This window comes from Struthio camelus, chromosome W (assembly GCF_040807025.1).
Source record: "Struthio camelus isolate bStrCam1 chromosome W, bStrCam1.hap1, whole genome shotgun sequence".
Taxonomy (NCBI): Eukaryota; Metazoa; Chordata; class Aves; order Struthioniformes; family Struthionidae; genus Struthio; species Struthio camelus.
The window spans coordinates 51989307-52016778 of record NC_090981.1 but is presented as its reverse complement, the minus strand read 5'-3'; the positions used below and the strand labels follow the sequence as shown (position 1 = coordinate 52016778).

The window sequence follows — 27472 nt, the reverse complement described above, 5'->3', positions numbered from 1 at the left end:
TATGTATTCTATACATTCAACCTACATAGAAGCCTTCAGACAATGAGTGTTCTAGGAAATCTACTCAATTATAAATGGATTCAATTTCTCCTGTAATAGAAACACATGAGCATGCATTTTAAGTTCTCTTTGATTACGGAAGTATTTAATTCACAATTCTAAGTGCTATTCACTAAACTCACAGGCAGCTTTAGCTAACTCCTAAAATCACTGACTAATTCTCCGTATGAGCTTATGTCCATTGTGTTTTTCAGTATTTTCTGTCTCTATGGTTAACAGACTAAGTTGGTAACTCCTCCGTGCTTTCTTCAAAAGAGGACTTTCCACTAGCACCCATATGTATCTACAGCAGCTAGCAAGTAAAAACCTTTGATTCCATTCTGGATTGTAGCTCTTTGGAGAGACCCAACTATTATATCTAGAAAAATAAGATCTTAGTGAGTAAAAATATAAACATAACATATCTTACCTCTTCCCACTGGTGTATGTACCTGATCAGTCTCGAAAGTCGTAATAAACGTAACAGGCTGAGGATTTTTGTAAATCTCACGATACGAAGTGCTCTTGCTGTCTTGTAAACCTCTGAATCCATTCCTTTTTCTACAATAAGAAAGATATAATCCACTGGTATTGATGAGATGAAGTCAACCACAAACCAGCTTTTTAAGTAATTCATCTTAATGACTTTAGGGTCCAGTATTATTTCAGAGCTGTCTTCATTAACAGTTCCAGTTCTAAAATTCATGATCAAGTCCAATAGAAAAACAGTGTCTGATGCCACATTGAAAATAATCCATGGTGTTGTTGTTTGCTCTGTGAAGAATGTGATTCCAACTGGTATAATGACAAGGTTTCCAACCATCATTATGAGCATGATTAAGTCCCAGTAAAACCTAAAAAAAGGAAGAAACAGAATGGCTGATGTAATGTGGTGTAACTTGCTTAGAAAAATGGTCTCTATCTCTCTCAACTTTACCTTTTTGGTTTTATACAAATTAATTACTATACTGTAACTCAGGGTCAGTTTTGCCTTAAGATGCATAGCAGGTTAGTAGTTGTGCTAGGCTGTTGTACAGAGGCACAAGATAGATGAGGATGCTCATATATTTTGTTAACTCTAAGAAAACTCTTTAACTTATTTGATATATTCAAAGTCAGTAGAGAAGACAAAGTAATTTAAACATTTCATTATATGTCTTCTCAAGGATATACATCTAGGATAAAGTCAGTACCATGGCTTATCACTCCAGGGCATATCTGAAAGGTGCATGTCTGAAAGGTACGCCTTCTCCAAACTCCTGTCAAAACCTATTAGAGTGTTTATATAAGTAAAATTGATGTCTAGTGCCAATCCCAAGTGCTTTAGCAATGTGATTAATTTTTTTTTTCATGGCTTCTATCCAAATGGAAACCCAAATTTCTAACAGATAACATATTAAACGTAAGCACCTCTTTGCAAATGTACTCATACCATTACTGTGCTGGAATAAAATTATAGGAAGTGGAAAAAAGCACTGAAGCAAAAAATAGAAGCAAAAATTAGATAACATCAAAACCTTCATCCACTTTTACAACGTCAATTGAACTTTCATACATTTTTACAACCTGGATAGCCTGTCTGCTTTTAGAGCTAAGAGGTCTGAATAATAATAGTTATAACTTTCACAGTAAGAAATGGATACTGTATTTCCCTGTTCTGTTGCAGAAGTATCTAAGGCTCCCCTCTGAACCCTGCTGACAACAGAGCTTAATACAGATGGTAAAGAGCCAGACTCACAACTTTAGTATCTACTATAGAAATGGTGAGTAAGGCTGTCTATTATATAGAATACACATCCATCCTGATGAAAGATTTCAAGGAGACGGTAATATACACCCAACAGATTTTAATGAATGATGATAATTCCTAAACAATAAATTATCATGGAAAGGTACTATTTAACAAAAGGAATCGAAGTGAACCTTAGAAAACACAAACACAAAGGATGACCTCTTGTTCTATTTCAGAACTGGTCTAACTTTGTAGTCTTACACAAAGCAGGCAGTTGGACTGGATGGCCTCCAGTGGTTCCTTCCAACCTAAAATTCTATGACTTCTAATAAATTTCTGTGAAAAGTTTCCTTGTTTTTGTGTTGCTTGAACAACTCCATAAAAAAATACTGAGATCTTATTTACTAATGGAGATATCATGAGATCTATACACACTCAGCGCTCAAGGTCAGCAGGGCAACATGATTTGTTCAGCTACACTTGATCTGGGAAGACACAGAAACAAATCAACAACTGTTCTCTGCAGATTCACTACCCTTTCTAGAAGCCCAGAGGGCAGGAAGAGCTTCACAAAGATGTGACTAATCACAGCAGAGCCCAGGCAGTGAACACGCTACCAGCACAGCACCCTGGCACTGACTTCCAGCCAACTTTCACCATACCAGTGTGAGCCTTCTGGCATGACACTGACATCCCATCTGGATAAACGTCTGTGGCAATTGGCAAGAAATATTGAGAGAAGATAATAGTTTAATTGGCCTCAGAAAGTTTCAGAACCACTAGTTTAGTTTCATGAACCACTTGACTTGTACACAACATATGGATTATATTATATTCCATAAACTACTTCTTATAGTCTTCAAACAGTCCAGGTTTATAAACTCGATTTGTTTCAAGTTTATTCCTGAAAAAATTTATCGGTTTAGAGATAACTGATCTGAGAATATACACAACTGTAACTGTACAACACTAAAACATAGTGTTACATAGGATTGAAAGTGGCATTAGAATTTTCAGTTTTAAAACTCTTTACTCCAAGGTAAATCTAAAGAGGCTTTACTATCATTTGAAAGCGTAGATAGCAAAGTACTTTTAACTGGTATTCATAAAATAGACTTTACAAGTACTTCCTTGTGTAGCACAAGCAATGTGCTTTCTGTCTTGTACATTTTCAGTCCTACTATAAATGTGAAGACTAATTGCTATGAATATTCAGAGTTTTATCTAGACTGTATGCATTTTTAATTATCATATCTGTGTACCGGCAAAAATGTCCAGATTTCGCTTGTCATTTATTTATTTCATTTAACAGGCTTACTGCTTTACCAGATTCTTTTTCAATAACCTAGAATTACCATACAGAAGGAATAGTTGCATTCATGTATCACTGCTACTATGATCCATAGTTACAATTACCACAAACACTTTTACAATGCTATCAATCAAAATATTTCGTCAATGTGATTTGGAAGAATACAATTCTCCAAGGAACCTTAAAAATGAATGGAAAAGAACTAGAATACTAATCACAAGAGATAAGTACATCCATCTGTGGCTCACTCCTAATCAAAGTATTGCTTGACTTCAGATTGACCTTTAAGTTTAACCAGCACAGAGACTAGTTAGGTTACTAAGGCTAATCAAAGCCAAACAAAAACCAACCACTCAACCAAAATAAAATAAAACACTACACCAGGTGATTTTATCCTATGATAACCCAATGCTTAAAGGATCATTATGTACTGTGATTATACAAAACACACTGCACTTCCTGATGTTGAGTGTCAGTGCAATTTATATTAAAGCTAGGGCTTCAGTAATTGAACGCTAAGGCCTATGAGATTGCATCAGTTTTGTGTTTATATTTTAGTCCAAAATATAGTACAATTTGATTTGTTAGTAAGAAAAAGTCTTATTGCATTATGATTCATTCTTCATTTTAAAATGAATCATTACTTTTCCTTCATAAAAATGTTTCTAAATGTCATCCTGTTGGCAATCTTGCACGATATTTTTCTTTCAGGTGAGAAAAACTAGATGTAACTCCCTGTATTGCCCTTCTGTGACCTGTGCAGAGAAAGTAATACAATGCGTTCCCTGACTCTCTGTTCAGAACATTCTCCTATTCATGTAACTGAGAGAAAGCTGAAATGCTTCAGCACTGGGGCAGTGCAATGAGCTGCTACTGAGACACAGAAGTAGCCCTGTGTTTCAAACTACTTTAGCCCTGTTTATTTATGTTTGCTATTTTTGTTTAAACAAGGATGATTGTAAATTTAAAACTCAGAACCTCAAAGTTCCAGATTTTTGTAAGGTATTACAAAACATTGACAATAAGTAAGGAAGAGAAGGCCTATGAAAGACTTGTAGGGAATGACGCAAAAATTAAGAACTAACTCCATCATTTTTCTCCCCTTAGCAAACAGCTCTAGAGCTTACTGTTCCTCTGAAGCTAAATCACTACTGCTACTATTGGTTGCTGTGCTAAGTAGAGTAACAGAGGTCAACACGGTAATCTGCATTGAGTTAGTATTATTGAAAAATTTTAAATGATTCTAAATGACAGTCCTAATATCTCCAGGTGAAAGCAAGTCTAATAAATATTGAAAAAAAGTTTTCAAAGATAGCTTTAAGAAATCTTTTTTTCTTTACATATATATGTTACAAAATCATTTTACATAAAAATAAAAAGATCACAGTAATTATTACACTGACATTTTCAAATAAAACTATTTTGACTCAGTCCTCTCACACTGACGTTTTCACTCACATCTATTATGCTTTCAAAATTTACTGACAACAGTGCTTTTTATACCTTGGGAACACACTGAAGTTTTGGTGGTTTATTTGTTGCCACAGGCTATCCTAGATAGGATGAACAGTGTGTTTAAAATGAGTCCCTTCCCAAGCAGTGATAAAGAACTATCTAGTACTCATGAGTTAATGTTTGTACCAAGCTTAATAATGTAAGCCACTACAAATTCTAAGAAGCATTTTATTTTCTACCTTATACATCCAACACTGAGAAAAGTGATTTTTAAAGAAAGAAGTTTCAGCTCTAAATTAGTTAATTTGCTGCATAATTTACCATATATACAACAGCATAAAAAGTCATTTTTATTTGCTTTTCCTATTACTTCCTGGTTGCTGCCCACTGACACAGCATGGATGGGGAAATAGTCACAATATCCTTGAATCACTGTTTTTTTGATATATTATTAGTCTTACGGCACGTCCAGACAGATCTAGCAGAAGTCAATGGTCTCACCAATCACACCAGCACAGTGAAGCACATCAAGTGCATCTCTCACTAAGGCACTGGTTGCATGACTTGAGGCTACAGGGTTTTGCTTAAAACCACAGTTGTCTGAATTCTACAAAACCTTTTTTTTTTTTTTTGTAAAGAGAAAAACATACCAGTAAAACTTCAGGAAATTTAGTCACATACATTACAGAATAACAGAATCATAGAATGGCCAAGGTTAGAAGAGACCTCTGGAGATCATCTAGTCCAGCCTCCCTGCTCAAGGCAGGGTCCTCTAGAGCATATTGCCCAGGATCACATCCAGATGGGTTTTGAATATCTCCAGCGAAGGAGACTCCACCACCTCTCTGGGTAACTTGCTCCAATGCTCTGTCACCCTCACAGTGAAGAAGTTTTTTCTCAGGTTCAGATGGAACTGCCTGTGCTTCAGTTTCTGCCCGTTGCCTCTTGTCCTGTTGCTGGGCACCACAGAGAAGAGTCTGGCCTCATCTTCTCGACACTCCCCCTTCAGATACTTGTACACATGGGTGAGATCCCCTCTCAGTCTTCTCTTCTCCAGGCTGAACAGGCCCAGCTCCCTCAGCCTTTCTTCATAGGAGAGGTGCTCCAGTCCCCTCATCATCTTGGCAGCCCTCCGCTGGACTCTCTCCAGTAGCTCCATGTCTCTCTTGTCCTGCGGAGCCCAGAACTGGACACAGTACTCCAGGTGGGGCCTCCCCAGGGCTGAGTGGAGGGGCAGGATCACCTCCCTCCACCTGCTGGCAACACTCTGCCTAATGCAGCCCAGGATCCCATTGGCCTTCTTGGCCACAAGAGCACATACATATATATATATGTATATATATAGTATCTAAACAATAGCTGTACAAATTTTATCTGTAAAAATTAGCAAGTTTTATAATTTCAGATTTTTTTAAATTAGCTTTAACTGATGAAAAAACACATAGTTTTTTGTTCAACACTTAGCCATGGAGATTTGCAATGTGTTGCTCAGTTGTGATTATATGCATAAAGCAGATGACTAGATGAATGCAATGCTCAGGGAGACCTGATCAGAGCCCAGCGAAGCCAGTGAACATCAATTTACTACTTTCAAAAGGCTTTGGTTATGGAATTTGGTTAGGGCCACCACAAAGTTTAAAGCTTGAATGCTTCACAGTTTTTTGGGGTTTTTTTTAATTACTAGAAAAGAAAATCATAGTACTGCCCACAGAAAGTGACTTTAAAATCAACTGATTACCATTAAACAAATACATACATATTTTTCAGTAAACTCTACTAATATTCAATCAGTGCATGTTTCATCAAACAATTTGTCATTATTTGTACTCATGCAATACCTTTTGTCCAAAGTCATAAAAATATTTTACACAAATTAAGTCTTAGATTCCTGAAGTGGAAAACTAAAATGCAGGGGATTAATATTGCCCTCACTGCATATGGGAGAGGAGGATGGAGAGAGCAAAGAGAAAACTATGCAGTATGCCATTATTATTTAATAAAGTGACTCTTTGGTTTTAGCCAATAACTCGCTACCATCAGTGCTTGAATACATCTGATGTTTGCAGTTGCTTTTCACCCAGAGAAACTTATTAAACTACAGTAGAAAAATTAAAGCCTGACTTCCACTTAACCTTGGGCAAGAATAGTGTATTATTCTCAGTGCATTTCTGAAACTACTCTGGAATTCCCCAGTCACACAATTCCTTCTTTCTCTAGCCCCACTCCTCAGCAAAATACAGGGTAGTGCTCCTGGCCAGGCAGCTACCGACTAGGAAAAACTGTTGAGGAACAGTGAGAACAGACAAATGGGTTTTATGCTGGAAAAATTTGAAACTTTCTACACTGACCTGTATTCTGATCAAAACAGAAATATTTCAGATTGTCAAAAATTGCTTCCGCATCAGCATGCCTCACAGCACAAGTAATGTGTTTCCTTGAAATTTATCCCATCTTCTCAAACTGTTAGACTACAACCCCTCAATATGAGGCACTGTCTTGCGTGGGTACTCTAACTGATTTGTTTCAATTTCGTATTACCAACCCTTGAACCAAACACGACTTGCCAGCATATCAATTCTTTTAAGTGACAGTAAACTTTCTGTAGCACACTTGTAAAAAAGCATTCATATTCTCAGATTAGAAATGACCAATTTACAAGCATCAGGAATAGCTTGAAAGAGACAGATCTAAAAATACCTCATCTGCAAAATACTGTGATTTCTCATGCTGGAACATATGCATTAATTAAGAATTGTGTAGTGATTTTAATTTTAAAAGTACTGTTTAGGAATATCATATTTAGGATGCCTCTATATTAAGCAGAAATTGAAAAAACTTACATTGGCATGGATTACAGAAGGTTTCTCTCAACGAAACATCCTGTGAAAAGGAAGGTAATTTAACCTAGACTCCCTCAAAAAAAAAAGAGAAGAAAAAAGGTTTTGAGGGGTTTTTTTGGACCTTAAAAATTCCTACAAAATGGCAGAAATCTGCCAAAGCCTTATGGCTAACATGCCAATTAATATGTTAACTCACTGGTTTATCTCAGAATAACAGAAGTTAGTAATGTTCTTTAATAGATTTTTTTAATTGAGTCAATTCCTCAAGTATCAGTGTAATCTTTAAAGTTTCTGCTGATGGGGGAAAGTCCACGTTCTCTGTTTATCCTCAGAGACAGGAGAGAAGATGACAGGGAAAGGCACTCCTCAGTAGCTACCAGTACCTCTCATGGGGACAGGTAAGGAGAAGGGCCTATGATCACCAAATGATTTGTAAAATGAATTTAGTGAGGTGAATGTTTCTCACAATAAGAAAAAAGACTAAGACCTTCAACTTAGTTTATCAGCCACTAAAATTTCTAGGATTTCACATACCTACTATTACTAATAATAATTTAGTTCTGTCACTTGGAAGTGAAAAACTATCTCCACGCATATAACTGTATAGCTACAGTAGGAACTGACAAGCAACCTCAGACATGAATTTTCCGTTGGTAAAATACGGTATAGCATTTCTTGAAAAAAGATCATTGCAAGTAAGACTAGGCCTACAGTCAGACATGAATTAATACACTATATTTAAGCTAAAAAAATGAAGAAATCTTCAAGTATTTTGAAGGGAAAAACACCACAGAGATAGGGGGAAGGAGAAAAAGAATTACAAGTAGGTATGGAATAAGTTGATGGATTATGTATGAAGACTTTTTTTGTTTACTACATCATCAGTGAAGAAAAATATACATGACCGAATATTTATACACCTCTTACATATCTACTCAGATGTTCAAAATTCTAACACAAGTATAAGCAATCAAGATAGCATGTATACACAAGTTAAATTATTATTCCACTTTAGAAACGTTTGTGGCTGATCTTTGATTCCAAAGCCCCTGTTTCTTCAAATAGGAAAGTAAGTGTCAAGAATGGAACAATATTGTCAATTCCTTCTTTAAAATAAGTGAAAGTGTTGTTTTAAGACTCTGTAGATGGTTTACTGCAGCCAAATCTATGGATTATAATAAAACAATTTGCTTCAAAAGGCAATTAAATATAATTAAAATAGCATTTTAAAATAATATATTACTAAAATGATATTTTAAGAACTCTTGTGCTTCTTGTGAAAATAACTTGGAAAATAAATAGTTGGTTATGATCAAACCAAAATAATGGTTTTGTTCATTTTTACTTTTACTTGGATAAAAAAGAATTAAAATACATTTCAGACCCTTTTTAGAAAAGCAAAGGAAAAGAAAAGATCATATTCACAAGATAGCTAGATAAGAAGCCACTGAGGCAATGCCACATGCATCCCCCTTTCACAAAAAAGCTCAATACCAGGAACACCGACCAAAGTCTAAGAAACAAGTATCACTTTTCTTCATCTATCTGTAGCCAGTTAAGCACAAAATTCATGAGCCCTAAGGCATGCAGTATCTCCTGAAGTGAGGTACTCTGCTGACATGTTCTCCTTTGCTTAAACAAATGCAGACTACAATGGAAATCATAATCTTCTTCCCGGATGAGTAAGTTAACCATTGGACTAGAGAGTTCTTCTCAAGTTTTGCTCTGTCAAAGCAGAACAACTCTGAGAGGTGACACTGAAAGAATCAACACCAGAAGTGCTATGCAAATCCTTTCCAGCAGAGGATGGAAATGAGTCTGCATTTCTGATGCCTGAGCTCAGTAGTTTTACTTCCTGATGCGATGGATGAAAGGAAAGATGAGTATACATGCTCAAACATATGAGCTGAAAATTGTATTAATTTCAGTTAATATTAACTGAATTTATTTATTTATATATATAAAATATCCATTGACTGAAAATACAATGTATACCACACAAAACATCTTAAGAAATGAGTCTCGCAATCTTCCCCCAAGCCACCTTACATGTTTCCCCATGTATATTTATTATGATACCCTTTACATGGTGACACACCTTAAGAATTCTGTATTAATGATCAGACAGGAAGAAAAATGCTCAATATTCATTGAAGTTCAATATCCAGTGTCACCATCATCTTTCAAAACAAAATTTCTTACTTCATACACTGAAAATGCCTGCCCTCACCAAAAATGAAAAGTAGCTGTTATAGGTTTCTCTTCCTTACTCTAATCACATTCACAAATCCCTACCTTTTTCATTATTCATCTTGTATCCTGGTCTCTCTGCTAGCCATTTGCCTTGCACAGTATTTAAACAGATGCAATGAAGAATTGTTTCCTCTGCTTAGCAATTTTAACATTTCTTTAAATTTTCCCAGTTTGCATAGTGCATACTCCAATTTACCATCCTTTTGACAGCATAGCTTTCTGCCTGCATTGCCAAAACAAATCAACTAATCATGTAGCTAGGCAGAACAGTCATAGCTAGACCTAATATTCACTTGTTTAAAATAAAAAGGAAAACCTAGAAAAGTAAACAAAGCAAACAAGAAAGCATATATGATGTTCAAAGATGTTCTAGTTATTGGCCTAAGTAACTGTGACCTTCTTAGTTTTACCTCTGCTCCTCGTCTTCTTTCCAGGGTATTTACCTTCTAATGCTCCAGCAATCTTCATGCAGAACGGTCGGAGCGAAAGCTCATGTCCAAAGCTCCAGCAAAGGCTGGAGGTTTGGAGTGTAAACTAAGTTTCTGGGGATATAGAATCTGTCTCTGACACAGTAGCTAGTGCAGTGGAATGCTATTTCTGAATAGCTCTTTTACAATTTAATTAAATATAAGGAAACAAGAGGGTTTTTTCATTGGAACAGCTTTGGTTGTTCTTACAAAAAAAAGCAAACAAACGAATGTCTTGGGAAAACAACAACAAATCACTCCCTCCAACAAAGTCCCCTTCCCCACAACCCTCCCCTCTTCAACAAAAAACTGAGATAAACTGCAAGGTTAGGTGCTCCTGATAGACTACAAAGAAGCTGTTGTATTCAAAGTGACAAAATTCTGCCCTGCCTTTTCTCCTTCCAGTACCTTTGCCAACAGAAGCATTGCTAGTCATATCCTTTGCATGGCTCCAATTTAAAAATTAGATTCTATTACAGCTTGTTACAGGTATATGCAATACCGCAATGTATGGTCACGATCTATTTCTAAAAACATAATCTGTATTACATTTATAAACATATGTATTGAAAGTACTTACTGAATTGTGGCAGATTATAGGCTTGAGATATATTTGTTAACTATTCTGTTTTAACTTAGTCAAATGAAATGTTTGTTATACCACTGGAAGATATTTGCTACCAACATATCAATTTACTTAAAATTTAAGTTTCTATTCTATATTCATTGAGATAGAACCATCTAAAGTAAAGTCGTTATACAAAATATGTATATCAGACAAAAGTTTTTCGCCCACATATGCTTTTTTTTTTTAATAAAAAAAGAGAGTAAATCACTTCAAAATGCAAAGAAACATGTCAGTTTTCAGCCTGAAAAATAAAAGATTGATAAAAGATGTTAAGACCTGAAAACTAGCTCAAACTTAACCACAGGCTTTGTTACATGCTTCACCTATAAATATTTATGAGAAAAAAATATAAAAGAGAATTATTTAATAATTCACTTCTCCACTAGCAAGATCTATATTTTGGTAGAGTGTTTTGTTTTTCACAATTGACTTTGAAGTCTCTTGGTAGAAAAATTCTTTCTCCAGCCTTTGAGAGTTCAAACAAAGGATTCCATATTCCTTAATAACTCTGCACAGCTCCCGTGCTAGTTCTCTGGATTAGTGACACAGAGCACAGGTTAAGGGTGACAAGGGGAAGTGTCTGCCTGCAAGTAAAGTTAGCCGTAATTGTAGCAACTGATAAGCTGCTCTAAAAAAAGCACTTGAAGAAAATTTGGTCAGGGACCTATGACCTTAACTATAAACAACAGGAAAAAGTAACAAGAAAGCTATTTACTACCATATAGACAGATGATACTGTCTATATTAAGATACTCTGATAAACCAAAACAAAAAAAGCTATTCCCTTTACCATCGTGGATAAACATCAGATGTCTATCTTTATCTTCTATCCATATTCACTCAAAATAGGTAATAAAGAGGTTCTATCTTCCAGCAAATCAAAACTTTGTACTTTGGAGATTGGAGAAGAGGTTTTAGCCACAAGCCAATATTCCCTCAGAAAGACAAGGATTAATTTAGCCAAATATTTATGTTTAATTTTTGGAAGACAGAATTATGAACCATTCAAACAGATTTAAGCTAAAGATGTACAATAATTAGAAAACTCAAATAAAGGTTAATAATTCATTAGCGGGAAAAAAAAGCAAGAAAGTGAAGGTGAAAAGTTATCATCAGAATCTTAGAAAAAAGTATTGCTCTATAAACTGCAAAATCAAAATATATGATCTGACTGACACGGAACATGAAGCATATCCACAGTATGCTAATACTAATTCAGAAAAATGCATAAACCATGAGTGATATTATTTTTAAAACAGTTATATCATTTAAGACTCCTTATGGCTAGAATTCTAGAAGGTATTTAGGCACTGAGACCAGATGCTTACAATTATCCACGCCCTAAATTTCCCCTGACATCTGAAGACAGATAGATAGGCTTCTAAATTCTATAGGATGTTAGATAAAGATCTGCACATTGTGTGCAGAGCACCAGGTAAAATGTATATTTTCAAAGCCTTCCCAGAAACAGAGGATTTTGTCCTGGAAATATCAAATCAAGTTAAGTATCTTTTTCTGTTCAGTCATTTTGCCGGTGGCATAAAATCAGCACATCCATTCGACGTTAAGATGAGCTGTAATTCAGTGACACTTGGTGGAATTACTAGATTTAAAAAAGGTACGACAGAGGCTTCAAGTCAGTAGCCACAGCAGTAACATCTGCTACCATTTTAGGCAGACTAATTGTACCTCCTGGTCCTATTGGCCTTCCCAGTTCAATAGCTCTCATCCCTTGAAACACAGCTGAACCATGTTGTGCTACGAGGAAGAAGTGTGGGAGGGGAAGTTCACTGCAGCTCATCCATCCCTTCTACAGAAAGATAAGTTTAATTTATCCTGCCTAGGATGTAAAAAGTTGGCTGCAGCTTAGAAGTGTTAGAAACAACCATGGTCATATAAAGAAAGCAGTGTTAATATAGTCCTCAGGAATGGGGGGGAGATAGGTAGAAATCACTGACTATCATTGACGGACAGTATACTGACAGAGTATTTCAAAGACCTGTTCTAATGAGAATCATCTGTTACCAAAAGAAAATTAGCCTGCATGCAAAAGACATAGTCTGCCTATATGCTGTGCTCTAGGAAAAACGTTACCTTTAGGAAACAAGAGCAAGTTCTCATCTTCAGTTTAAAAGAGCACCCCAAAAAATTAAAACTTATAGGTAATAACCTTAAATATCACACTAAGAAGTAGGACGTTTAACTGGATTCAATTCTTTGTGTTCTATTTAGTTTATGTCTATATAAGTAATATGTTTTGAGGTGGATGCACATTCTATAGTTACCACATTACCAGAATGCACACAAAATAAGACAGTCATAAGAAAGAATCAGATTTGATTCTTTTCAATATTAAACACTTTGAAATTGTTTTCAGCATTTTTTTTCTTTTGTTTCAGAGAGATCAGCCATCATAATACATTCACTGCTTCCATAAATACACAATAAATACACATACAAGTCCTACTCAATTTTTCAGCACCCGAGTAATGTAATATATATCATTACATTTAATACTCTGCTCTAATTTTAATAAACACCTATAAGTAAATAAAAACATACACTTCAGATATTCACTGACAGAATATATGCAATTAAAAGCTGATTTTGGTCATGTGGGCATCTAAATTAGGTTACTTATCTCACTTGTCCCACACATGCAAAGTCTATTGCTTAATAAGCCTTTCGATTTCAGACATTTTCATATTTTGACCCTTTTAAAATGCTCTGTTAGATTGCCTACCATCTGGCGCTGCTTATTCTTGACATTACACTCCCTTTATATTACAGCAAGTGTGCTCCTTTAATTATATCTTTAATACGATAGATGTATGCAACACAAGAACCCCCAAGCTGTCAATAAATGCTTTGAATGGACAATTTGGCCACAGTATCTTGTTACCAGGTCTATGTTAATAGCACTTTCAATCGCATCAGACACGTTCCGAATATAAAGCTGCTGATGTGCCCAAATCACGGGCAATACACAATGTGCATACAATTAAGTGTTTTAATTGTATAGGGTATACATTTGCAAACTTCAAGACACTCAGGAGAATACCTAGTTCAAACTACCTGGGAGAAGTTAGCCTAGGAGCTCAATATCTCCTAGCTAACAGGCTCAACGAGGATGGAAAACCACATAGCAGAGCTAAATCTAAATAAACCATCAAAATAACATTTACACTTGTGTAAATGGATTCAAACCACCTTGTATCTCTAGGAAGGGATAGGGAAGGAAAAAGAATGAGGGAAAAAGAGAACGAGGGAAATAAGTTCAAAAAAAAAAAAGAAAGAAAGAAAGAAAAAGACTATCCAAATGATCTGTCAGGGACTACATCTCCATGCTCTTGCAAACTCTTATTGCAAACTCTTGCAATAAGAACTGCAAGGTGTCTGTCGCGGGATTTCACTACCTGAAAACTAGACCATCAGAGACTATATAAATAAGTGACAGAAAAAGCAGGATTCACTATTTAGGGAGTCATCTAGATAACAAGGTTTCTATAAACACTGGGCATACAGCTCTGAAAAATGGAACATCTCTGAAGTATTTTTGGTGAGCTAAATAACTAGAAAGACATCCAACTATTAATTTGAGTTATATGCTTTATTTATTTTAGTACTGATGTTTTGTTTCCCAGTTTTTTTACGTCTTAAAGACTAATCCTAAATCTTAGCAAAGAAACCTTTGTTTTGCTACCGAGTTTGTCCGGCACTAAAGAAAAGGTCAACCAGAACGACAGATAAACTACCTATGTGTTATTTTCACAGAGGAATCAAATGCAAACAAAGAACATGTACAGACTTCTCAAGGCACCTATAGTCCATGATGTGTTTGGGGAACCCAGAAGCCTGCAAGTCTGCCAGGCAGTAACAAGATGTTTTAGAGGATAGTACTGCCTAGTTGTGTTGGTTTTGCAGTAATTTCTCTACTGGACACCAGGGAGAAGTTAGCATAGGAGCTCAATATCTCCTAGCTAAGTCTTCCCGGAGTAAAAAGACAGACAGAAGACACGTTATGGCCTGAGAGAAAAATCTCACAGCAGTCATGTGAAAACTTGATTACTTCCCCATGGTTTTCCATCTATGCCATTTATTCCATCTCCTGGGTACAAGGTTGCATAGATCTTACTGTATACCATAAAGTTTCTCTACCTCCCATAGCTTTGATCCAGAGCAAGTTAGAACAATCACTTAACATTTAGAGCCTATGAAATATTCCCCTAAATTTACTGTGATTTACAGACTTGCTCAAAGTTCAGATCATATCAAAATAACACTTTCCAGTGCTGCAGTCATGCCACAAAAAGCTGCTTCCTTGAGGATCTGATAAGGTACTGCAAGATACTACACAACTAGCCAAGGAAGCATTAATGCTTTTAATACTTTAATACTTTGCTGACAGGAGAAAAAAGTCTGGAGGTAACCAGCACATGCTGTGTATAGAATTGGGAGATCTGATCCTCAAATTCATGAATGCTGTGGGCATGTTTTATTTTCATAGGGCTCTTCACATCCTCAAAGTTTAGCATAGGCATAAGCTTCAGTAGATTTAGACTAAAGAATTGGATTAAAAAATAATAAAATATTAAAAAAAGTTTTGACTCTTTTTTTTTTTTTGATTGGTTATTTTAAATTACATCATTTCAAAAAAGATTTATTCCTGATAGTGTGAGACTCAACTCATTTTATATATTAAACTAGCTATGACTGTGAGCATAAAGGAACCTGTGCTTTTTCAGCTGACAATGAAATATCTTATTTATTTCAAAAAAATCTTATTCTTATTATGATGTTTCTTTAGGATTTTAATATTTGTTAATATATCAGCAGTATGCTAAATTCCAGTAGCACATTAGATTATTTGTTAAATAACACGATTCATTAGATAAGACATCCTCATAAGGAGAACAGAAGTTAACACAAGAACGAAATTCTGTTCTTAGCTACACGCTGTAACTCTAATTGTGGGAATTTCACTGGCATAAATAAGAACAATCTTTTAGTCTTATGGTGGTCTTACAGTGGGAACAGATTGCACTTCTTTGATAATCAAGTGAACATTTTCTGAGCATAAGTTTACTCCAGCCTCGTTCCAGTTGCATTGCTAACCAAGGCAGTAATAGAAAAGACTATCAAAATATCATGCAGCTTGCCTGAATCTGACTATCATCAGATTAAAAGATATTAAGAGAGATTTTATGGAAGCTAAATGACAGTGTCCTTGAGGTAGTACTGACATTGACTCCAGCTGATACATTTTTTGGTCATTAACATGCCTTGCTATGTGTCTAGAATGAGCCATCCAATAATTAGAGCTGAATATACTATGATTTTTAAAATTAAATCATGCCTCTGGGAAAGAATCAGGGAATAGACAGCTAAAGGACTTTCAAGCAATTAACGAGAACGGTACTGTCAGGTTAAAAATTAAACATTGTAAAGTAGGTTAAGAGTTTCTTCTCTCTCAAAATTATATGTTGACACAGAAGGCTCTCAAGCATTCTGCTGAGTGAAAGCACGGATGAGAATGGATACTGCTATTTACAATCAAAGGAAGTAAGTTTGTCTACTGAATTTCATATCATACCATCCTCTCTAAAAATATTATTTTGTCTTACAGTACCTTCAAATCAAGCCTCTCAAAATAAACTGACAAAGTTTAATTAGATTTTACAATGTCACCTATCTTAGGTAAACTGAAATAAAGATTCATACTTTTTAAGGGACTTATTTCATAGGTCTCTGTTTCTGGGTACCTCGAAAAATCTACCCTAGACTGAATAATCAGAAACTGAGCTACCCAAATTTAAATAAGACTTCATATTTTTAAAAAGCTAAGCAACTCAAACACTGTGTTTATTTTATGCAGCTTTTTAAACACCAAAACCCCAAACAAAATCCTAGATCCAGACTTTTTTTTTACTATGCCATACTTTTACATCATATTCTAATATATAGTTCCCTTCATATACTCATGTCCAAGAAACCTAAAATAAAACATCCTTGCACTGACCTAATTATATCACTTGATTAGCTAAAAAATAAACTGACAGTAAACATTCAAAAATGTTTAATCCTGCTAAAACAATGTGACTAACAGAATTAGTACTTTTTCCCCATGAGCCTAAGTATGATGCTGCTGTTATGAAGTCTAAATTTCAGTAAGTACATGTCTAGATAATAATAATTAAGCAGTTTTTTCCCCACCATTGTCAAAACAAAATCAGAAAACTGAAAGGGAGTCTGATGTTATTGAGCATCCTGGGTGAAAGTTTGAAGACTCAAATATAAACCCTTCTCCATCATCTTTTAAATTAATCATAGGATTTCTATGACATTTCATTATGGTTTGCTGTTTTTTTCTTTTTTTTTTTTTTTTAAACATGACCCAAAGCAATGACACACACATTTGCCTTTATTTAGATTGTAAAGAAATTGACTCTTCTAAAGCAAGCACCCTGCAGAAAAATAGTATGTCTTGTGTACTTATTCACAGGTGCTGCAGGTGATGTTCAGAACATTCCAAGTTAAACTAAAAGGTCACCAGAGAACTGGGAAGTTATTTATTTGAGTTAAGCTTACTGAGCTTTCTCTGCTGTAAATATTACTTTGCGTACATGAACTCCGTAAAAGACTAGTTTGTTGGACTGTTATTCCATGATTAAAGCAGACACAATAAAATCTGTGAAATATCAGACAGATATGCAAGCTCAAGCCATGCATTCTAACTCTATATTATCTAGAGATAGAAGGATACTTATTAATAAAATGAATCGCTTTCTTTACACAAATAAAGGCATACTCCTTCCCATAATCTGTGGAGGCCCAGAAGGTAAGTGGCTCCTGCACTGACCTCGCATGGACTCAGCAGGATTTCCTTTGCAGTTCTGGAAGAAAATCACACAGGGGACAAGAATACAGGATCCTCATGGCCCTCGAAGCACATCATACGCATCTAAATATCCATTTTCACACATCCATGCTTACAACTGGTACAAAAAGAACTGCCAGTAGCTAGCTTTGGGCAACTAGATTTCATAACAAATCAAGCAGTGGCAGACAATCATAAGGCATTATGCAGTATTAAAAATTATAGAAACGAGATGAAAAGGATCTAATGCTCTTCTGGCCCATCTTCCACATCAAAGCATTTTCAGTAAAACATTTTGTTGCTGTCCAATTTACTTTAAAATGCTTACCTTTATGGGAGTTGTGTTTTACCTGGAGAACTAATATAAAATGTAATAGAACTAATTGTCAGAATGAATTTTCTGATATTAAAAATGAATTAAGATAGATTAATGGTACAAATTTGTCATTTTATGCTTCAGGGCATTTGAATACAAATAAAAGTGGTTGTTGTCACAAGAGTACTTAAAAAAAGATATATGAAGGACAGCCCTAGCTAAAACGTGCTTCACAGTCATAAAAATAAATTGGTTTGTGCAAAGAATGGATACAGTATAGCTATAAATGCCTGATAATCAGTATGTTAGAAATAATTCAAAAGTATGAATACTGGAAGAGAACCTTATCACAAATCCTGAATATGTAACAAGACTTTGAGATGACTACCTTCCGGATTCAAAACTACAGATATTTCAGACACCTACACTACCAGTGACATATTGTATGCACTATAAAACGACACCAATTTGTAACTGAACTATTTAATATAAAACAACATGACTTATATACTTAATTTTACATTCCTATAGCTATATAAATTATATAAAATATGATATAATAAATTTCATTCTAATCACAAATAGAATTACTTTCAAACTCTACTATTCTGTGTAAATTTAAGTATGTAACAGCTCACAAAAAGATAAATCTCATTAGCTTCAACTGAGACATTACAGACGTGATAAGAGAGGGACAGAGTGCTTACCCTAAGCTTCTTAAAATTTAAACTATAGGTATAATAAGTAGAGTATCGATAAAGGTTTATATAATCCTAAAATGCATATAAAATATGTTTTTTAAGATGCATGGTATTCAAGTTTTAAATCTAGCACAGCTTTACTATTGACTATACTCCAAACATTTCTGTTCAAGTTTTAAAATTAGCTCTATTTATACTTTTGTTATCACTATGCTCTTCAAACATAAGAAGTTACCCAGAGCGATTCTCTCAATATAAAATGGCAATAGATTATTGTTACTGTTGCAAAGCAGTTCATGCTTTGTAATGTTCTGTATAGGAAAGACTTCTAGTATCACCTGCATTGCACCTTCTTATCCACCACTGTCAGACAACTGCATTTCATAGTCTTATTTTACTTCATCTTGAAACCAGTTAAATTCTTTTGTCACCACTTTCACATAAAGTCTGTTCCCAAACATCAAATTAAAGACCATCTGTAACCATCAGAGCGTAAAGGCTACATTTCTTTACACATGTTTTATTCCCAATTCTTCTTTCTCAGATTGCTCTCTCTCTTTAAAAAGTGCCTCTCTCTTGTGTCTTTGGAGGTAACATCTCTGTTTTCTTTTTAGATCACATACTACAGATGACCTGATTGATGCGGTATAAACACAAGATTTCTACGGAAACGCGAGTTTATCCATGTACTCGCAGGCAGGCAGGGAGGGAGATGCCATAGGGCTGGACCCAATAGTCCAGACACACATAAACGAGACCACTGAAAGTTAGTGGAACTAGTGATGTGTCTAAGGATACCGAGTAATTAATTGGCAGGTGTTCACTTGACAAATCAGGCACATACAGTTTCACTCATACTTAGAAAGCAAGAACATACATGTCACCCAAACCCCAGGCCCATCATCGGTCTGCTACAAAATGACAGAAACACGTATGAAAGCAGAAGAATCATTTGCAGTTACTTGGCGGTCTCATCGTCTTTCTGCTGTTTTCATTTTGTGGCTGCGAGACCAAGGGGCCAGTTCTGTAACGCTTCCTTGTGCGGTTGTTCTTATACTTGTGAGTGGATCCAGCTGAAGGCACTTGGTATCTCACAGAAAGCATGCAGGACTTCAGCAAACTCTAAACAAAACTCTTATGATAAATTCACTTTTGTGAGTCATACAGTTACAAGGAATTCTTGTCAAAGTTTATAGACTCAGTAATCACAGCTGTGAAGAAATAAACAGAGCTCTGTTATGTAAGCTGAGCACCTAATGCACATCAAAAACAATAAAAGTTTTCAGATTGGACGTTAACCTCAGAAGATTGGTAAAGGACAACCAGGAACGAAATAGTCCTCTTATGGAAAAAATATGTAATGCTTATGGAATTTATTTCTCCAAGGATATATGTATCTGACAAAAAGCAAATTCTTCTCTGAAGCAGAAACAGACCGAAGAATCATAAAACTAGATATCAAAACCAGTAAGGATGTTATCAACCAATTCATGGAATACTGAGTTTATACACACATTTTTCCACTCTTCTGTTCATACCAAAAAAGAAAGCAGGGTGAAAAACTATAAGAAGGAGCACCCTTTCCTCAAACTACACACCAAAATGTTTTTCAGTGCGTAGATTAACATACAAAATTTCATACAAACCATGAGTGAATGTGGTCGATTAATGTAACCCAATGCATCAAAGTATTCAACCTATTCAGCAGGTAAGTATTCAGGACTAGAAAAACAGGAAGATAAATTAAATTCTACAAGAATCTATATCAGAATTTTCTCATACCTTACTTGGTTAACCCAATATTCTCCTAAGTGTACATCTACTCAGAATTGATGGTGATGTCAGTTTTCACATGTGCTATAAATACCCTAATAATAGTTACATTTACAAACTTACCCTTACTGTTCCCATTTGGATACTGTAAAATATTCAGCTTTTTACCTTTTTGTTGTTGTTTTGATAGTAAATGTAATTCTTACCCTTGGTGTTATTAAAATACTGGTGAAGCTAGAATACCTCTTTGGAATCTTTACAGCTTATCTACACGCAAACATTGCATCATTACAAGATTACGTGCAAAAATAAATGAGAACAACTCCAACCTTATATATGTATTTACTCTGGTATACCAGAAGATGAATAAACTATATATTATGACTTCCTCTGTTTCTATAAATACTTCTACCCAAAAAGGGTAATTCTATTATACAATTAAAATTGTTTCAGGAGAAACAACATAAGTGTCTTGCATTTCTCACTGAAACAGTCCTAATGGCAAAAAATAGTCTCTGGATCAGGCCTGGATCAAGACCAATGAAAAACTGTGAGCTTCATCTTTATTCTTCAAAAAAAAAAAAAAAACTAATTAAAAGAAAAATACATTAAGCAAACCCACAAAATACAGTTAATTTAAGAAGAGGCAGACCTTAGACCTGCAGAGTGTCATTTACTTCTACTGAAAAATAAATAAACATAAGCTATGATCTGTAAACCTTCCCACAGGAGGAATTAGGATAGAATTAGAAGATATTTGTGTAACAAAACAGAATCAATACTTTTATCACCTATTTTATATATCAGCTTTAAAAGTTACATGGCTCAAAATATGATTCATAATCTCATATTGCCTGAAATATTGTTCTGTTGTGTACTGCGCTCAGAATCTAAGCTTACAATGAAAACAGTGAATTAACTCACAAGAATAATCTCATTCATTTTAATGGAATCCTCACATGAATAAAGTTACTCATGTACATGGGCAGGAAAGTCAGAGGCTATCAGACACCCCTAATCCCCTACGCATGCTAGCCACACACCAGATGTGACCTGCTAGTTCCCCTCTCCTGCTGGCAGAAAGGGAGGGGGTGGACTCTTGGCTCTCTCCCCCTTAATGCACCTGCTAGTGCAGCTGAGCTGGCATGCAAGGGGGAAAAGGTACTCCAGGAAAAGAACTAGTACAGTTTATTGCCTCTAGGGAGCTAGGAAAAAGCAGGGATTTGAAGCATGATTTTGAGTCATAATTGAGTGCCTGCCCTACTCTGTACTAGTAGCTGTACAGCTCTCAGGCTTGACTGCAAGGTGCTAGCACAACTCGCTGCGTAACACCTCACTCTGAACAGTCCCAAAGAAACTCAGGCTTTAAAAGTATTTCCTTTCATTTCTTTCTGAAACAGGTTCTCTTTAACCTACTTTTTCTTAAAAGATCCATGTAACTATTGAATGTTCTGGATTTTCTTTTTTTAAAATGGTCTCCAATCTGATTCATTTTTTATCACATATATGTAGACTGCTCAATTGAATCCGTTGAGCAAATATGCTTAACACTGAAATTTCTTCAGTAAATATCACAGAGAGCATTCAATTTACAAAGTTCACACACACAGTGAAGTGAAATAACTCTTCGTTTAAAATACATTTTTAAACGGAAACCTCTCTCCTTGGGAATTTCCTTGCACTGCCTCTCATGAGACTATTCCAGTTTTACATACATCCAGCTCGTCGTGAAAGTAATAATCTAATTTAGCATGACATTTACTGGTTTATTTGCAATAAAAAAAAAAAAAACACAGCTTCGTACACAGCTCTACTTTGGCTAAAGTTATTTTACTTAAACTCTGACAAAAAAAAAAAAAAAAGCGCTTCCCTGATGTTATCCTAAGTCAATCATAAATAACTACTCGGTGTCCAGGAGCGTGTCCAACCGAACGTGACACTAAGCTTTCTGCTGGCGCCACGGCGCACGAGCGCAGCGCCACGAGCTCGCCCACGCTTGGCCCGCGCCACCCCCGCTCCGCCGGCGGCTCCCGGGGCCTCTGCCCGTGCGTCTCCCACCGCCTCACCGACCCGACGGGCGCGGCGGCCCCGCGGGACCGGGCGGAGGTGAGCGGCTCGGCTCGGCTCGGCCGGCGGCGCGGCGCGGCCCGCGCGGGGCCCTCGGGGGCGGCGCGGCCGGCGACGCCGCCAGCAGCAGCACGCTGGAGAGCGCCGCGCCGCGTCGGGCCGGGCCGGGCCCAGCCCGGGGGTCGCCGCCCGCCTCCCGGGACACCCCAACCGCTTCTTGCCCGAGTGACCGGCCCGGCGGACCCCTTCCCCCCCCGCCTACCGCGCGGAGCTCTGCCCCACGCCTACTGCGTCGGCCCCGCGGAGACCGGGGTAGCCCCCCCCCCCCGCCCCCTCCGGGAGGTCCCAGCCCCACAGCACAGACGGGGACGGGAAGGGCGAGAGGCAAAGTTTGAGCCGCGAAGCCGGCCGGCGGGGCGCTGCGGCGACAGCGTGAAGCCAGGCTCGCCCTCGCGGGCGGGCGCGCCTGCCGCCGCCAGCCGCCCCGAAGCCACGGACGAGGGGCCCCGGCCGGCAGCCGCGGCGCCACCGGCAGCGCCGTCTTGCGCCCAAGTTTCTCGGGGCGAGGCCGGAGCGGGCCGCGGCCGCCCCGCTGCCCCCGCCGGGGCCGGACGGCGGTGCGGGCAGCCGCGCAGCGCGGCCGCGGAAGGCGGGCGGCGGAGCCCCGCACTCACCTGAAGTCGCTGTAGGGGTGTATGATCCAGAACCCCGCAGTTTTAACCCTTTCCTGCTCCTTCTCCACCGCCTTCTGGCTCCCGAACATGCGGAGGGAGAATTTGTTGACCCCGGGCTGCAGCATGGAGGTGAACTGCCGCTGCATGAAGCCGTACTGCCGCCGGGGACCCTCGGCATCCTCGAAACCCACCACCGGCTCCTCCGCCCCACCACCGTCCACTTTGAAGCACACCGAGTTGCCATGCTCCTTCACGCCGCCGCTGCCCCCGCCGCCGGCGCTGCTCTGGGCTTTCTCCGCCGGCTTGGCTGGGAAGGCGTTAGCGCTGCCATCGTCCCGGCTGCTGGGAGAGGAGCTGCGCTTCCCAGCCTCCATGCTGCGGGGCGGGCGCGCCCCGGCCGCGGGGAAGCGCGGGGGACCCTCGCCCCGCCGGTGCCCTTCAGCGGCGCGGATCGGCGCGGCTCGGCTCGGCCGCGCTGGGCTCAGCTCCGCGCCGCCGCGCCGCCCGGCATGGCCAGCGCCGCCGACACTGAGCCGCGCTCCCGCGCAGGGCTGGCACCGCTGCCCCTCGCCCGCCCCCTGCCGGCGGCCGCGCCGCCTGACATTGAGCGCCCCGGAGTCCTTGAGGGGCTGAGGCGCCCGGCGGCGGGGAGCGGGGCGGGGCGGGGCGGGGCGGTGGCAGCGGCAGCGGCAGCGGGCGGCTCTGCCTTCCGCGGCGGCGGCGGGCGTTGGCGCGAGGCTCGGGGCAGCGGGCGCGGCGGGGCGGCGGCGCCGCCACATGGCGGCTGGGTCAGGCGGGGGCCTCGCCACATGGCGACGGGAGCGGCTGCCCTGGCCCTGGCCCTGGCCGCGGGCGCGGGGGGCAGCGCCCGCAGGGTCGGACGGTTTTCCGACAGAAGCGAAGTAAGTGGGTGAGCCCGTGTTAGGCTCGGGCGGAAAGAAGGCAGGAGGCTGGGTGGTCACTTGCCTCGCGACCCCGAGTGGGCAGTAACGGCCCGAGAGGAAACTCCGGAGGGGGCTGCGTGGCCGGGCCTTCGCGCACAGTCTGTGCTCGCCGAGTCTTGGCACGAAATAAGATTGCAGCCTGGCTGGAAGAGAGCAAGAAGCGGGGGTCTGCCTGTAGCCCAGTGACAGCGCTGAAGATAGCGGAGGTATTTTGCATATATACCACTGAAAATGAAATCAGAACCAGCCCTTTGCTCTGCGGTGCTTGTGGTGCGCGGGGAAGGAGGGAAGAGGGGGCGGGAGGAAAGAAGGCCGGATTTGACTGACATATGTTTTCACACACAAAATAGTTCACTCTGGTGAGATAGTATTTAACTACCACTGAGCGGCTGTTGCCGTGAATGTTACGCTGACTGAAGACGCGCTGCAGAGTGCGAAAGTGTGTAAGCGTGTGGCACGTAGGCTTTTGTGCGTCCGACCGAACGTGCAGGGCTGCAGCTCCTCCTGGGAGAGCGCGGTCGGGGGCTGGCGCGCTGCGTTGCGACCAAGATGTGCCTACCTGCAACTCAACTTTAGTTGTAGGCATGAAATGGTAGATGTACACGTGTGCATACAGTAAGCTGTGTGCATATGCCAAGAGGTGATTTTTTTGTTGTTGTTTTTGTGCAAACAGGGATCAGGAGTCCCCATTCAGCTCTTTCCACCTCAAATCCAAGAGTGTGAGTTACGGCGAGGAGGCCTCCAGGAGATACGTGGCAGAGCAAGGCCTGGTGGACAGGAGGCAGGAGGTATCGCTAGCTCCCAAATACTATGAGATTAAACTCAACGGAAATAGGATTTGTATTGTTTTGGGCATCTCTACACAAAGAATCTTGGGGACATCTGGAAGAGAGGTTGGAAAAATATGCAGATTCCAGAGGTGTACACAAATGCTAGTGTATAATTTTGGGGGAGTTACGGAGTGAGGTGACATCTGAGAAGGCATCAGGTATTTCCCATTCTCCAGTGGAGGGCAGCACTGGTAAAAAACTGTTTGCAAGCGGTGAGCAAAGGAGAGGGTTTTAGTCTCTGCTCTGAAAAGTGGAAGATGTAGATACTTAACCCTAACAGTGATGAGTTTTTTTGGCTTGTAGAATGGAGGAGAATCAATGTCCACAGATGGTATGGCAGGAATTATAACAGTATCTATAAATAAACCAGCATAAGTATGAAGGTATGTATTAAAGCATATGTGTACGTCTCGGGGTCCAGTTAAGTTTGACCATTTCGTTTTTTACACATTTTTACACTTTTCGTTTTGCCTGTTAAAATATATTCAGAAAAAATTAGTAAAGCTTGGCTCCTGTATTTTCAATGTTCTTTGTCACTTCATTGTTATCTGATGCCTCTGTTTAAACAAGACTTCACAGAGAAATGGGTCTACCAGTACAAATCTGGTGCACTGGGGAACTGTGTTTCAGTACTAGATTTAGGGACTTCTATCAGCAATTGCAGCTGTAACAGACTGTTTATGCTTAGCGTGCTCAGACCCGATAGGTTCAGGTGCTGATAGCGTTGTCAAAAGTGGAAGATCTTAACATTAACGTGATGTTAATGTGGAAGAGGATGGTGAGTGTAGACACACTGGGATGGATTTATGGGGGCTGGGCATGGACCTGCATAGGAAGGTACGTGCTTGCAGCATGATTGGTTGAGGGCTGACATACATAAACCTTCGTTATCTGGAGTGATACTTTTCTGTGTGATTTTTATCCTAAAACAGTGAAGAGCGTGAGCTGCTGATGGCTCATTCACAGCTGCTAATAGACAAAACCCTCTTACTGGTTTATCCCTAGATGTTGTCTGCCTCCTTCCCTCATCCAATGCCTGCCACCAAATGATAATTAAAAAGTAAGAAATTATTATTTTTTTACAGCTTTGTGAAAGAATTAGCTCACATCACGATAGACAAAAACCCACAAAGGCCAGGGATAAAAGGGCTACATCATACTATGTTCTTCTGCTTAGTTGCACAGTTTACCACTGTGACAGTTCCCACACTTCAGTCGTGAGTACTTTGCAACGTTAACTTTTCTTTCTAAGAGAAGGAATTTTCCTCTTTGCTCATCATTTCAGAGGTCTTTTGCACACAGCTCTTGACCAGAATGGTCTCTCCCAGCATATGCTAAACAACTAGTCATGCACAGGAGAAATAGTCTTGCAGTGGAGTAAATCCAGAGTGTTGAAATGGAGATGTTTACTGTTACAGTAAGGAGATTCTGATGTACATCCTTTTAATTGGAGGAAAAGTGGCTAGTATTAGGAGTGGCAGTCCTCCATTGCTGGGTCATGAAAATTGTACGCAAAAAGAACATGCAGTTTCTTATTTTTTGAAATTTTGCTTTTGCTTGTATTTAATGTCTCATTTTGTCAATGTTTATCTGTCCTTACTTAGCATGGACTGCACAGCTACCAGAATGAATACTCCTGCCTAGTTGCCCCATCTTTTTACACTGCAAGAATCTGGCAATATTTTGTTTCCTTTGGTGGCATTATATTTATCAGAAGGTGGTTTATTACATCAGAATGTCCTATAATTTTAGAGAACATGTGAATAAGAGAAAATAACCTTCAACATATGTAACACATTCTCTGTATGCTTCTCATATACATCATATATATAAACTACACAGGTACAAGTTTCTTTCTAAAACTGAAATGTTGATATTATGTACTTCCTGTGATCAAATCTCAGATTTTTTTTTTTCTGCCTAAAATAAGTGTATACTTATTTGTGTATATTCAGGTCTTGCAATTTTCATGGTCTCAGTTGCCTTAACATCTAAGCATCTTACAATTTTTAACCATAATCCTGAGATCAGAAGGATGTGATAGAGAATTTTCATAATCTGTAGTTTTTTTGTAAGATAATGGATTCCTCTCCATGTCAGAATAACTTAATTTTTTTTGTAGAGCAGAAAATTGACCTTTCCTACAGCTCAGGGTAACATGTTAGTTTAGATGATAGAATTTGGGCTTTATAGATAGAAGACACATGAAAGACAAGTAATGGAGCATTGCATGTGTGAATAGTTCTGAAGAACCCACCCTGTGTGGGTGTCCCCACCCAGTTCTGAAGACCCTTTGTGTGGCAGAAAGGTCAGTCTCACTTTAGCTAAAGGTATAGCTAAATTTTTTATTTTATTTACTTGATTTTGATTTTATTTGTGATTCTATGTTAGAAGAGACACTGAAAAACTGAGAAAAACTGATAAACTATTTCCAAGAAATTAGTGGTAGCAGAACAAGAAAAATAACATTTTTCTTTAATACCTCTTTTCTGTGCCTATATTACTGGATCACTACTAAAAATGTAGTAGATTCTTTCACGTTTTTGTACTGAATTATTTTGATT

General features: G+C 38.8%; 1 protein-coding gene across 2 annotated transcripts in view; it reads right to left on the bottom strand.

The window, feature by feature from the left end:
• The window catches only part of LOC104146894 (potassium/sodium hyperpolarization-activated cyclic nucleotide-gated channel 1), a 218465-nt gene extending 194906 nt beyond the window's left edge, over window positions 1-23559 (bottom strand). For both annotated transcript variants that reach the window (XM_068925895.1, XM_068925897.1), the window contains exons 1-2: window positions 23135-23559; window positions 470-893 (exon numbers count right to left, since the gene is read on the bottom strand). In XM_068925895.1, coding sequence (XP_068781996.1) covers window positions 470-893; window positions 23135-23508 — 798 coding nt within the window. In that variant the 5' untranslated portion in view covers window positions 23509-23559. The remainder of the gene's footprint in view (window positions 1-469; window positions 894-23134) is intronic.
• Between the last annotated feature and the right edge of the window lie 3913 nt (window positions 23560-27472).